The 15,314-nt window shown below is 38.3% G+C and overlaps 1 protein-coding gene across 1 annotated transcript in view; it reads right to left on the bottom strand.

The window, feature by feature from the left end:
- The window catches only part of LOC104837413 (usherin-like), a gene marked incomplete at its 5' end in the record, with an annotated part of 349,356 nt that overhangs the window by 224,163 nt on the left and 109,879 nt on the right, over positions 1-15,314 (bottom strand). Inside the window, 4 exons of the mRNA XM_010576524.1 lie at positions 5,597-5,782; positions 8,065-8,145; positions 8,268-8,471; positions 11,237-11,510. Of these exons, the coding sequence (XP_010574826.1) occupies positions 5,597-5,782; positions 8,065-8,145; positions 8,268-8,471; positions 11,237-11,510 (745 nt within the window). The remainder of the gene's footprint in view (positions 1-5,596; positions 5,783-8,064; positions 8,146-8,267; positions 8,472-11,236; positions 11,511-15,314) is intronic.

Genomic DNA, 15,314 nt, shown 5'->3' with positions numbered 1-15,314 from the left:
AGTACATGATATCCCTTCATGTGGGGAGGATGCATACAGCTTTCCAGATCTCACACACTGTGGCGTGAGCACTGTAAAGTGCATACTGTTGTTCTTCTGGCTATGGGAAATATTTAGATGTTTTCTGTCATCTATCTGTACCTCCGACCAAAGGTTACTTCTACGCAATGATGATAAAAAGAAATAATATACCTGAAAATGACAATCACTCTTGTATTTAAGCGTGGTTCAAGCATCTGATGAAGCAGATCTTGAAAAGTATATTTTTCAATACAAAGTTTCAGCTTTTTTTACTTTAAATGTTCTGTTGGATTTTAGTTGTAAATAAATAAGCTAAATATACCAAACCTGGCTAGTACAGTATGACTCTTTGTATCTACATGAAAAGTTTTAGAACATTAGATATTTGTCCCAACTTGGAGTAGGGGTTTGGGAGTCCTCCTAGTGCTCTGGCCCTACATATATTTATATTAGTTGGTTTGCAAGTCTTTTCTACAAATTTACAAAAGCCTCGTTAACTGCAGCATAGGAGTGGTTTGTGTGTAAAATATTTGTGCAAACCAAGAGCTTTCAAGTAATTTCAAGTGCATGAAAGTAATAGCCGAGGAATTCATTAACAGTTACAGGTGGCAAACTACCCGGCTGTGGTAAATCGCCCCACATATATCCAAGCACCCCGAAGAAAACAACATTTTCTAAGAGCTACCACAGACAGCAAGCTCTCGTTTTAGGGTCACCCTGTCAACGCAGGCACTCCCCGGCCTGTGACGCAGCCACCCTCGGCTCCTGGCCTGTGGGGAGCAGCTGGCCCCCGATGCCGCCAGCTGTTGCCCCAGGCCTTGTGGGGCCCTGAGCGGCGCTGTGGGGCCGGCCGCCCGCAGGCCCTGTGACTCCCAGGCCCCGCCGGAGGCGGTGGCCGGGGCGCAGAGCCACAGGCTGCTTCGGCAGCGCCTGCTCGGCCCCGGCAGAGCTCTCCCTGAGAGGGAAAATCTTTCCGCCGGCGGCATTTCTCTGAGCGCGGGCGATTGCCAGTCTGGCAGCAAGCTTCCCCCGGTCCTGCGGCCCCACCGGCGAGCCCGGGCCTATCAGTCACGGGCAGGAGGCCCCATCTCCTCTTCTGAGAGACTCCCTAGCTAGAGCGCTTTCAAAGCCGAGGCACAGCCGAGCCACTTTGATTAACCATATTAAATCATTAAATTAACTTTTCCTGAGATATTCATCTGCCGAGCGTAGAAGACTAAAAGGTGAAAAGTAATTATAAACACGTGTCAAGGGAAGGAGGGAACAGCGACCGTGGGCATTCAGAGGGGAAGCCGTCAACAACAATTTTCTCATTATCACGTGTGCAGCCACAACTTCAGCGCTTGGCCATTGTGGCAATGACACAGGCAGGATGAACTGCAAAAAACGTACAAAATTGAAAGAGAAATCTCTTAAGAGGAACACCAGACATCTGTGAATTCTTTTGCAGGATATTTTATTTAAATATTATTTGCAGGTTTCACTAGTGTTCTTCACTGCCCATAATTGGGAGCTGGTAAAATTTAGAGGCTTGTTGATCTCCTGAATTCTACAATGAGAGCGACCTGAATTATAAAATGTATTTCTCCTATTTGCTTGACAAGAGAAGTGTCAGAGGATTGTGATCAGTGGCACAAAATCCAGCTAGAAGCAAGACAGCTGTGGTGTACCCCAGGGGTCATCCCGGGGCCAATACTGTTCAACATCTTCCTTAATGACCTTGATGATGGGGGAAGTGTGCACCCTCAGCAAGTTTGTGGATGATACAAAAGGGCCACTAAGATGATAAAGGGACTGGAGCATGTCTTTTATGAGGAAAGGCTGAGAGAGCTGGGACTAATCAGCCCAGAAAAGAGAAGGCTTAGGGTGATCTATCAATGTGTATAAATACCTGACGGGAGGGAACAAAGGAGAAGGACTCTTCTTAGTAGTGCCTAGTGGCAGGACAAGAGTCAATGGGCACAAATTGAAATACACAAAATTCCACCTGAAAACAAGAAACCACTTTTTTACTGTGAGGGTGCTCAAACACTGGAACAGGCTTCCCACAGAGGAGTATCTCCATCTGTGGAGATATTCAAAACTTGACTGGACATGGTCCTGGGAAACCTGCTCCAGCTGACCTTGCTTGAGCTGGGGAGATGGAATAGATAATCTCAAGAGGTCCCTTCCAAACCCAATGATCCTGCGATTCTGCAATATTCTGGATTCCAAAGGAAAGTAGAAGCAAAAGCTGCTCAAAACCTGCACTGAAACAGTGTGTTCTAAAGCTTCTTTCATTTGTTTAAATACTGATTGTAATTTATATTCCAAATTTTGGTGGCAGCATAGTAACAGCATGTGGAATGCACTGGAATACAAAGTAAAGCAACCCAGCCTTTAGGAAAAAAATTCTTTGATGTGATGTCCCTGTACTTCCTTTATTACTTTCCTGAGTGTGACTGGCTGTATCCAAAGTGTATCAATGTTTTTACATGTTTCTTTGAAGGCAAGATGGGCTAGCACAGTATTCCCTGAACCCCCAAAATTTACACTCTAACTTTATACTCTCATCCTAGAATACAGATCCTGAACACCATGTTGAAATATACTACCTTATCCAATAAACTCCTGGTTCAACGGTCAGAACCTCACTTTAAGGATTTAAATCTGCTGAATATTCCTTTCTTGGATGAAAGGGAAAAAACATTTTGACGTTTTAAAGATTACAAGGGTCAGATCTGAAGGATTTTGGATTCTGAGGAGTCAGAAATAGGCACTTGAGACTGTGGGATTATGCTCATTTCAGGACCTACTTTACCTTAAACATTTAGCTCAGCTTTTTTTCTTCTTGACAAGGGTACAACAGGTTCTTCTGAATTTGACACACGCAGGACAGCCTTCTGGGAAATGGGTAATGCTATTAATAATTTTTTGTTACTGCGCTCCAGTTATGACTCAGGACCCTACTGCACAGAACAGATCATAGTAATTGTTCAAAAGAATTTACAGTCTAAGTATAAACCAAAACACAACAAGGAAAAAAATAAGATAAAGGGTGTTGTCAGTGCCCTCAGATACATTTGCAAGCACCAGATTAAGTAGTGCCTAGGCTTAACAGTGAATAAAAATCTGAACGAGGGAGTGGAAAAATACCAGAGTTGATTCATCAGTGATCCCACTGAGAGCTGTGGTGCTTTCCTCTCTCCTGTTGCATTAGCAAGCCTTGCTGTTGCGCTTACTGTAGCATCTTCTCATGGAATTCAACAAATGAATTTCTAAAGAAATTTCCCTGAAATTAGGGAGAAAATAAGCAAATTTTCCCTTCTCAGCAAACTCAAAGGAAAAGTAAGCAAAGACAGCATCTTCTGGTGGGGTTCTGTGTTTATGTTAAATTTTGATTAACCAGAAAAGATAATTCAGCAGGGAAAGCCACACCTTTTCTTGGGAGTCTCACATTTGTGGGTAACCATTTCCCAATGTCCACAGAGTAGTCTGTCTGCGTAGGCTTCACTGAAATCAATGGGCTGAAGGTAAAATAATTTCAAGATCAGTGATTTAATTTTTCATTTGTCTCAGCTCTGAACTCGGCATGAGGACATGAATTACATATTTCATACAATGCCAAAATTGGAAAATACATAACTAAACTATTAGGCAGCAGTTACAAATAACAAAAGGAAGTGCTTCTTCCACATGCACAAAACTGAATTGGAAAACTTACTGCCATAGCAAGTTACAGAAGCCAAAAGCATAAATGTATTAAAAAAAAGAAAGGCAATTCTACCACAGACCATTAAGCATGATGGTCCAGATGCAACTTTCAGCTCAGGAATTCCACAAACTACCAGCTGAATTTGTATTAACAGGAAGACTCATCCTATGCTTAGCACATTTCTTACATTTTCTTCCTAAGCATCTACAATCTGACATTGTCAGAGAGGTCAATGGTTGAATACAGCCATTCTTAAGTTCACAGGGTCATTTTATTTTGCAGTATTCAACAGCTATCTGTTATAATAGACTAAAGAACTGGGATCCAGTTACTATATCCACTTAATATAAAGGAATGTCTTATTCTTCTGCTTCCTGAAAGCTGTATGCCGATAACCTCTTACCTGTCCAGCCTGGTGTAGACTTTTTCATAACCCTGACACATAATCATGGCACAATGCCAACAAATTAAAACAAAATTTTGGTTCTGACCATCAGCTGTAAATAAGCTATGTAATCCATATGCTTCTACTATGGTCTTTAATTTCTACTAATATAATTTGTATTGCTTTACAGCATAGATAAACAGTATTCAAATCAACAAGTTCATCAAAGAAATCACAGTAAGAATAGAAAGCCCATGCAGTTTTGGTATTGTAAGCACATTACTCACAAATAGTCAAGATATTTCAAACTGAAGAAAACAAAATATGTGCATGTTTGCTCTTGAAAATGTATACATACATTATTTCAGAGAAACAACACAAAACTTATATACTTACGTAAAAACACTAAGCACATATTACCTGGGCTTCAGGAAAGCAGCAATAATATACTGCCTGTGGGCTAAGGCACTTTCTAAAACTGTTATATTGGCCAAAGCTGAGCCAAATCAAAGCATCAGCTTTGGACATTATCTCGTTAGCACTTTTTTAATTGTTATGAATTATAGAATTAATTTTAGAGAGTATATAAACAAATCTATGGTCACAATCTGTTATAATGAAAGTAAGATTTTGTACTATTGCCCCATTTAGTCATCATGTAACTTAATCCAGACTGTTGTCTGTAATATGCTCCCTTCCCAGGCAACTTTGTAGCAGCCAGCTAAGGCAGTCTATTAATAGAGAGCAGAAAGCCAGATCCACGCTATCCTGCCAGGAAGAGAGGTCCCAAAACGTTCTCTGTGTAGCAGAAAGAGAATCCAGTGTTTCTTCCTAAAAACATCTGCCTCCCATGGGTAAAAGGACTCCAGGAAACATCTCATGTGCAGTGGTTCATACAGCTCCTGTCCACAACCCACAGCTCAACAGTGACCAAACCCCATAAACCAAAGGCCCCAAATTCCTTTTATTCCATAATAACCCGCACCTCCATATCATAGTGGTATCAACCAAAGCATCTGATTAACATAAATACATGCTAGTTCCCACTGAAATCAGTTAGGTTTATATGATCAAAATTAGGCAAGTATATCAAGTGCTTTCATATATCAGGTCAAATAGTATCTTATGGGACCCACATTTAGAGTGAATTTACGTGAACTGGATGTAACAACAGGGAAGGAAAAAAAAAAATCACATATACTAAGCAAAAAAAGGCAAACAAAAAAAGCATTTTCCCCCCAGATCATCAATAGGTTGGGAAGGCATACCTTAAATCAAATTGCTTTTTAGTATTTGTGTTGCATCTTAATTTCTATTGTTCTTTGAAGTCAGTATATTGCTATGTATGTGGATGACACAAATACTACCCTTCCAAACGTTAGCTATGCTGTGTATACACAAAAATAGACAATTAATACTTTATAGCTCCACAAAAGGAGGTATAAGCATCCCGTGTTATTAGCTGTACATAAAAAATGGTACTTAACAACATTTACCTGTGAGCATACTAGTGTCAGCAAGCTCAGCACTAGTGATGGGTACATTGGGACCATCCTCTTCATATGCTTTCAAAATGTACTTCTCAATTACACCTATGACCCCAGCAGGTTTGTCCCAGGTGACCTCAATGCTGTAACCATTTATACTGTGAACTCTGGAGGGAGTTGGCACATTTTGTGGAACTGTAGAAGGATAAAATAGAAAATAGAGAAAATGGCAGTTCTAAGGAGACTATTGCCCCTATTCTTCACTTTTAATGGCTGCAGTAAATCAGACTCAACCATTAGCATAAATACAATTTATTAGAGTTGTAACTTTTCAGCATTGATTTAATATGACTGCACATCTTGAGCTATTCAGTTTAAGCTATATTTCAAAACCATCAAAACTCCATCTACATAACATTCCTTCTTGTCTTGTTGCGATTTTCGAAAAACATTTAATGTATCAAACATATTTAAGCATCACTCACAAAGAGAGGAGGTGGATTGTATGTAGCTAACAAGTTCAGGCATTATAATCATACAACTGAATGAAGCAAGACAGTATTGCAATAGAAAAAGGTTTGATATTTATCTGTTGGATATCTAAGACACAGAATGCCACAACTAAGAAACATTTCTAAAAATGTGCATTCTCATTTACAAAAGTACTTCAAAAAATTTAAGCTCTTCCATTTATTTTCATATTGCCACAATACTATACAACTGTCTCAGGGCAAAGCAGAGATTTGTAAGGCCTTTTTGCAAAATCCTTCACTTCTGATCGTTCCATATTATAAAAAGAAAAAAAGAGAAAAAAAGGAAAATGAAGATGTTTAAAAGAACTGGAAAGCCAAGCTCATATATGCATACAGTTGCTAATAATAAAAAAAAAATCATCCCATTTCCCATAACCTTTAACTATTTATTAGATATTACTATACCAAGGAAAGGTCTGGCCAGTAACAACTTCATCACAGATGACTGCACAAGGGATGAAGAGGAAAGGCCCAAGGAACACTATGGCAGGATGATGGATGATGAGTTTGCTGTAAATGCATGTGGACTCCCTAGCCCTGCTGATGACCATTCGCTCTTCTCACCATCAAATAACCTCTTTTTTTGTGATTTTACTGTTTAGTTTCATTAAATATGAATGCAGCCCTGGTTTTTATAAGAAGGGTACCAGAATGGAAAGTATAAAAATACCTGGAAGTTGTGATTCTTGTGTAAAGAAAGAATGTGATACTCTAGGAAAGCTTCAGTTACTACAGTAATATATTGATTTTATTAGTTCTGAAGTGTATCATAGGGCAAGGTAAGCTACTGTATAGCAGATGGTCTTCTCATAAGGGACATAACAAAACCAACTCAAAAATAATTAAATAGCGCAATTATTCTCCAACCCCGGGGAACAGGGACTGCTCAATGTTGTGGTCAGCTTGCAAACATAAATTTATGGTAAACCTTATAGTTGTCACACAGTTGATACAAAAATATGCATGTATTTTCTCTCTTCTGGGTGCTACACAAAATAATGACAGTAAGTTGTATAAGAATGCATTTGCAAGTCCAATATTTACACAGGTATCGTATCATTTTTTAAGATCATACATTGAATATCTTGCATCAAAAGAATTCTCTACATTGATGGAATGCAATTAGGCTTCAATTTAGAGAAGGAGGAAAATTGGTTAAATAAAATATGTGAACTGTAAATCTTCAAAAACTTGCTGGCTCAATAAGCTTTGCAAAAACACTGAACAGAAGAAAAAGGTCCTTTAAGTTTTCTTCATAAAATATATGAAAAATTTGTTCTTTAAGGCTCAGCACATATTATGTTCCTACTTTGAAACCTCATCCACAAACCACATGCTGCTTTTCTAGTAAATATTGCCATATTTTCACACACAATCTATGGACTACTTGTTAAAAGAATCCTCATTCAGCAGCACTGAGCAACATACCCACGCGCAGGTCATGTAAAGAAAAACTTTCACAAGACCCTCTTCTCCCTAGTAACTACAGGGCCTCTTATCTTCCACAGCTTGTGCCTGCTAATCCAGTATATCCTTTCTCTACACTTGATATTGTATAACTAAGTTATACATAGGAAAATACAGATTTACTTACTCCAGCAGACTCGTAACGTGAGGTTAGATGTGCGCGTATGAACATACTTAGATGCATGGCTCTTCCTACTCAATGCAGTTCAATCCTTTCACATTCTTTGCTCTCACATAACTGCATAATCTAATATATATTTGGAAAAGACCTTGAATCATGTGTGGAAGATACTTGCCTGAACACTTTATAGCTGAAGATAGTAATTAGGTACCCATTCAAAGCATTAAGCAGTTTTGCTCCTTCAGAAACACTGTGCAACTTACATTACTCAAAATTGTTGTGGCAGGATTTTCTCCAACCTGACATTAGATAGTTAATGAAAAATGGGAATAAGTAAGCCTTAAAATTATATTTACCTGATTCTCTTGTACGAACACGGGTCCACACACTAGATACTGATCCTCCTTCATTTGAGGCCACCACACTATAAAGGTATTCTTCAAAGAACATAGAGAAGTATAGAGGAGAAAAAACAAACAAACAAACACTGAACACTGTAATACATTAATACAGAATGAAATAAAAATGATGTATTTCAGTTAAGGAACCAATGTGTTACCTGTAAATGGTTGTAGACCACTCTCATAAACACTCTGCTCTTTTCCTCGGTATACTAGGATGGAGTCATTTCCCCTGCAGTTAACAGCACTGTCAGTTGATAGGCATCCATCCAGATTGACTCTGACAGCACTGCTGGACACAGATGCCAAGTTAACGACAGCACCTCGTGTAAATTTAACATCCTTCATGCAACCACCGAAACCTACCAAACAGTAAGGGATTAGTATCACATAAAGAGCTTCAGTCATTAATTAAGAATAGCTTTTGTTCCTTTCAATTCTATATTTTCAGCATTAAAGACTGTAATGTGAATATGTTGACTTCCAACATGACATTCTGTCCCCACTTTCAAGACACTAAGCTGGTAAAAATTCCTGGTATTCTAGCATTGAGTTCCTGCCTTACTGAACTACACTTTCATTGTTATCAATTCCATCCCACAAGGAAATAGCTTTCTGTTTTCTCTTCTGCCACTTCTCTCTTTAAAATTATTTCCATAAAAGTGAGTCTAAATTTGAAAATCAGCTTTCTGCTGCTTGCTAATATTTTGTTAATATACGCTCTTCCTCAAACTGAGAAGAATATCTAGATTAAAAATATAATTAACTTCAGGAGATCACAGAGGTATATCAGTTTATCCTAATGGGGATATAACTGGTATGCTGTTTAAAAAACATACTCTAGAAACATAACCCCAAACTGTTCATTTATGAAAAAAAAAATTAAGTAACTTCATTTTATATTTATTTCTCTATATACTTATATATATTTCTCTGTGTGTGTAACATTCCTTTCAACATTACCAATATGTTAAATGAGTTACTTGCAGTAAAAACACCACTACAAAACTCAGGATGCAGTTGTTAAAATTTCTATATACATCTGTAACTTAATTTACAAAGAAATTAATAACTTGATACAAAATAGTTCTCAAATCTGAGTAAAGTACAATGATTGGTGTTTAACATAAATCCAAAAGTAAACAGTAACCAAACTGAAGACTTCAATTCATTGAAAAATTAACTTTGTAAATTAAAAATCAGCCTCTCACCAATCAGTGTTTTTAGTTTTGTGAAAGCATTGTATTTATATCTTATGTATTTTTATTGCCTTTATTACTGCAAGGTGGCAGATCAGAGTAGTATTTTTACTTAGCCACCCAATTTGAGAATCTAATATCCATACATAGTTCATGCAAAAAGAAAGGGGCACTGAAGGTGGACACCCATTTTGAATCATCCTCTAAAACACCTTCTCTCTCCACAATGCTAGGAATTTAGACAGACTGCTCCTTAAAATGAATACATAACCTCTCAGGAGGGCATGTGGTGGACCCATGCAAAGGCCCACAGACTCTAGCTGAAATTTCTTAAAGTTGTAACTGACACGGAGGTGGGGTGGGAGGAAAAGGATATTTATCCCTCATTTGCCGTGAGCAAAACAACATTCCTTCATTGAAAATTAACTACCAAGCAGCCATTAATTGAGAAAATCTTTTGTAAATATTTATTAAACCGGGAAGGTCTTCATATTCTATTATCATACCATTACATCATTATAGTCCTAAATAAAAGTATGTTTCAAAGCTGTAATGCCTAATCTTGCTCATCTAAATCTACATTTAGGAACACAAAGAATGTTTTTATCTTCAGACACTCTGAATATAAAGTCGCAGCCACCATCTTATTTTGCTGCATGCTGAGGAGGCTCGGCAAAAAAAGTAATGTTTATTGATGTGCCTCAATATGCCATTCAGACATTCACTTTAGATGTTATTTTGCCCTAGATTCTTTGTTCACAGATCTCTTTGCTGCAGGAGTTGCGAATGCATCCACTCAGGAGGCTATACCATCTGCTATGAGGCAACACTGACAGGGTACGACTGGCTAGCTCTTTTGGGCCATAAATATTATGCACACAGAACCTGGAGGAAGATTATAATATATGTGATACCTACAGCTAGAAGAACACTTAAAACAATATTTTTGAGCTATCTGTGAATGCCACTGCATAGATTTGATTCAAACTATTCTTAGGCTGTGAAATCACAAGGCTTCAATGCAGCTCTGCAGAGCTTACTTGAATGCACGCATTCAATGTGAGCTCATGCACTCAAAGCCACTTACTAGATTCCCCACTAATCACTTACTGACTGCTACTTATTTGCCCACAGTATCTGAAAAACACACCAGGACTGATGAATAGCTTCGGAATTAATGAAAAAACACACCGAAACCGTAAACAGAGCTAGTTTAATGGACACTTTTTGACTACAATTCATACAGTAGATCCTTTGGTGGAGGCCATTAGTATCAGGCTATAATTAATGCTTCTCTCTTTTCCCTAGAAATTTGACCTGTTCCAGAAAGAAGGGTCATAGTGGTGGCTAAAACCATGACCATCTCCCCTCCTCCTGATAACATGGAAAACATCATGGTAAAGTAGCCAAAATCCAAATTCAGCATTTTATACTCAATTTTTTAGACCAGAATCAGTATCGCCTAAAAAAGGACTAATAAGCTCTCAACAGTTCTTCCATGTGGCAGCATCCAGCCTCATTACAGAGATTTAAGCTGTTTACTGTCTTCCACTGGTTTTGTATTCCAGATCTGTGAGTGACACAAGTTGATCAAGTGAAACAATTTTGTCTGAACTGGCTTTCTCTGATGAAGATTTGAGATCATCTGGTTGGGCATCTCAGATTACCATTTGCTACTCTCCAGTTCCTCTCCTATGAGTTAGATTGCTTTAGATATCACTGGGTTGGAAGAATTTTTATAGCATTACAAAAGGATCAGGACTAAGTAAAGCTAGATGGGTAGAGATAACTGGTAGTTAATGCAACAATGAGTGGAAGGAAAAATTCACGTTACATGTTCAAGAATTCACACTACCAGCAACAGAATGTCCACTTTGTGCATGACACCAGTTTTTGAAAAACATATGCTCTTCGTGGTGTCACCTTACCTTGTTCTAACCCCAATTCTTTATAAAAATTCTGAATCTCAGATGGGATTCCTCCAACGTAGATGGGTGAGTTTACGTTTAGATGCTGAACACGGGGTTCAAGCATCTGCTCTCTCAGTTCATTCATACTTGCTGAAACTATGGAGCCCTCCTTATTCACGGTGACTTTGTTCCACTTTCCATCACAATAAGACAGTCCTAACCAGAGATCCACTTGTGTAAAGACAATGCCCGTTTTTAAAAAGATGTTTAATATTCCACTCTTCAGTTCAATCTATATATTTTTAAAACAGAAAAAAGATTTTGAAAGAGACATCACATATACAGCAACAACAGACAGTTATTGTTAAAAAATAATCAAGGGAGTCAATGAAGAAGATCAATGAGCAAGACATTTTTATCTTCAGGATAGCAGAAATTACAATAAAATTGTTTACTCAAAACATTCTAAATACAGTGTATCAGTTAATTCAGAATGTAGGAAAATATATTCTGATTTTTTGACAATTGACTTTGGTACTAATGTAGCTAAGTAAAAAGAAAAGACAATGAGCCAGGACTGTTTTGCTTTTTTTGAGAATGAGAAAACAGTGTTTTATCTATCAATTCATTTTTTAGAAGAATGTAACAAGATAATAAGGAAATGAAATGTCAGACCTGATTAAGGTCTTTTTAATTGGCTGGTGAACTCAATTTCAAATTTTTCCAGCATACATTGATTCTGTATTTCATCCTTATTCTTCTAAATCTTGTAAGAAAATAATTGTTTTTGTATGTGCTTTTTGAGATTAATGTGCCAATTCTCCAATAGAAATACATTTTACTTAAATTTTTCACTGCAGAAGTTTCCAAATGCTTTACTGCAAGACTCTTTATCCTAACTGAATGGAACACAAGTGGGCTGAGACTGTAAATTGTCAGGTATAGAGCACTAAACACTCAGGTGATGAACTAGTGGTTGAAAATTATCAATACGTTCACAAAAAGGCATTATTGTTTCCATGCCAAAATCTTATTAAGTGAAATAAAAACTACAGATTTAATATAAATGCTTATCACCAGTATTGACAAACTGACACATTTAGGTTACTGATAATATTAATATTGCGGTATTTGTAATTGGACAGTATTTCCTTAACAGGGACCCCTACTGAAGAAAGAACTCACTACTTGAGGTATCAGGGGCAATACACATCCTAGTTCAGAGTGCACACTGACTGCTTGCTCATGAGACAGAGGGGTTTTGTTTATTTGTTTCTTTGGGGCCACAACTTTTTCTGCTTTCATAAGTTCGTAGCCCTTTGTAGCTAAGGACTCTACAATACAACTGAAGGACAGTTCATTGCACCAATGTTGATGAGTATGGCTCGAAAAAGCAGTCCTTTTGACAAGTCACCATTTTTATCCACTGATGAGAATTAATACGAGCACACTGTGCTGGTGTGAAGAAAGCATTTCAGCTGCATGACTACAATAGTATGCCAGCAAGTCTGCCAGACCTGGAAGCTGGAGAGAGGGCATGGTGTTTGACATGAGGTCACTACTCAGCACATCCCTCTTCCAATTTACTCATCTTGGCATAGTCTTAAGGCAGGCAGTGAATGATGCTTGTGCTTTTTGTGTTGACCTGAACTGACATTTAGAATGCCCAAGTGCAGCTAAAGATAGGGGACCACTGTTCACTTTGAACTGTTCTGCATGGTGAAGATAAAAAAAAAGCAAAGTCCTACATAGATCTAGCATCTCTCTGGTACTGAACATAGGTTCAGAAAAACAACAGATAAATTGTTTGCTCTGGATAAAATTCTGAGACCACTTTAAAAAGAATGCTTGATTGTTAATCTGTCCTTGGAAAATATATTATTACTTTACCAAAAATGCATGAAGATCATCTTATTCTGTCAGACATCTCAGTTACCATCTCTCAACAGAACAAGAGCATTATATCACAGCTCTAAACCTGAGCAGGTTCTCAGTTTAATGCTTAAAAGCATACTTGCTTTTCAGAATTTGGGGTACAAATATTAAGCACCACTGCAATATTTTATTAATACTGTTCTCTATGCACACAATCTTATTTTGGTATACCTGGGCATGTAAGTAAGGTTGGAATTAGGAAAGCCAAAGCTTAGCATGAATCTAGAAAACATGTGGGGCAAGAATAGCTTCTATAGGCCCACTGGCAGGTTGTAGCATCTCTCTGAGATTGATACAGGGACCGATTCTGATTAAAAATGTTATTAATGACCTGGGCAATAGGATGGGGTATACTGTCAGCAAGTTTGCTGTTGATAGCAAAAGGGGCTGCCACGGTATTCTAGACATAGAAAGCAGCTTTGAAGAAAAGGACTGAGGGTCAAGATGGACTGCAAATTGAACACTGGTCAGCAATGTACCCTTGAAATGAAGGCCAACATGCACTGGGCTGTATTAGAAATAAGGTAGGCAGTGGGTCCAGGAAGATGATTCTTCCTCTCAATTCATCACATATGACATACAGTAGACCTATCAGGTCTACTGTATTCAGTTGTAGATACTCCAGTATATGAAAGATACTGGTACACCAGAGTGAATCCAGTGGAGGGGCACCAAGTTGATCAGGGGTTGGAGTACATAACATATGAGTTGAAGCTGAGACAACAGGGTTTGTTGAGTCTTAAGAGTAAGCATGAAGAAAACTTAAATTTTCAACTACCTTATGGGAGGATATAGAGAAGACAGACCCAGACTCTTCTCAGAGGTGCATAGTGAAAGGATGAGAGGCAAAAGACAAGTTGTAATGAGAGAAATCACAGTTAGATATCAGGATTTTTTTTTTTTCTATAACGAGGATGGTCAAAGATTGGAACAGGCTGTAGAATTTAAGAAGCTGTGGACTGTCCATCTGTAAAGAGATGCACAATATGCAAACAGAAAATGCCTGGAGCAACCTTCTCAAAGTTAAGTTGGTCCTGCTTTTAGCAGAGATTTGGAATAAATTACTTCAAAAGGTCCCTTCAACTTAAATTATTTTGTGCTTCTGTATTTCCATGTCTGCAGGGACCAGTCCCTACCTCACCCAATCTGCTTATAAATATATGATTTTGAAGATGAAAGGAATATCCAGCCATAGCTCTCAGAAACAAAACTCAGATAGGATAGGGGCTGCATTAGAGGCTGAATGAGACTTTGTTAATCCTGCCATCCAAAATGGTCTCAGTCAGTGTAGAGCTACAAGAGTGGTTATAGCTTCATCTCCTTTGAACTGGGAAGTCTTCCTGAGATTCAGGAAAACCAGCAGAGACAAGCAATGGACTTCAAAGAACTTGGCAATGACAGTCAGTCTGTGAGCCCTTTGAAAGAAAAATACATGGTAGTGATGTTGATGCTGAACCAGTCTTTCCGGTTCAAAATCAATAAGGTTAAAGAGATGTTCCATACTGGTACTAGCCCTGTTCAGACCTGCAAGCCAGAGGGAAGAGGCCCAAACATAGACAATACCCTCCTCAGAATCAGTCACTCTTTAATGGAAAGGGAATAGGAATCTCTTCCTGATGACAGAGAGAAATCACTGGTGACCAACAGGAATATCACCTTCACAAGACTCACGTGAGTAACAGTCACTTCTTTGCTAATAAAAAGATTTCCACTGTGAGTTCTCAAAATGCTTATTTCACACCCCTCCTTAGTTCCATCACAGGTGATACTTTCATCTTGGACACTGGTTATTTTACTTCATACAGCTATTCAAAAGTGCAATTCTTTTGAAAAAGTTCCTACAGGACTTTTTTCTTACTTTGCAGCTTTGCAGAAGCAAATCATCAGCTACAATGTCTTGGGAGCTGGTGCCACTGTTGCATGTAAGATGGCAGTGCTTAGGCTTTTGCTGCTGTTGAAGTGGTCAGCATCAAAATCAGTAATGCAAACTCTACCAGCAGTCTCAGTACCTTCTTTCAGTCACAAATTCATGAGGAAACACAAGCCGGAGTGAGAGCTAGAGATTCATACTAGTTTATCTGGTCACACTTTGCTCATAATTATTATGCCTGGATCGAAAGAGAATCAGATTGACCTCTCTGGCTTGAGTTAATCCTCAGGG

Source organism: Haliaeetus leucocephalus, unplaced genomic scaffold (genome assembly GCF_000737465.1).
Source record: "Haliaeetus leucocephalus isolate CR32 unplaced genomic scaffold, Haliaeetus_leucocephalus-4.0 Scaffold526, whole genome shotgun sequence".
In the NCBI taxonomy this organism is placed as follows: Eukaryota; Metazoa; Chordata; class Aves; order Accipitriformes; family Accipitridae; genus Haliaeetus; species Haliaeetus leucocephalus.
Note: the sequence above shows the minus strand (reverse complement) of the source record. Positions and strands in the feature narration are given on the sequence as shown.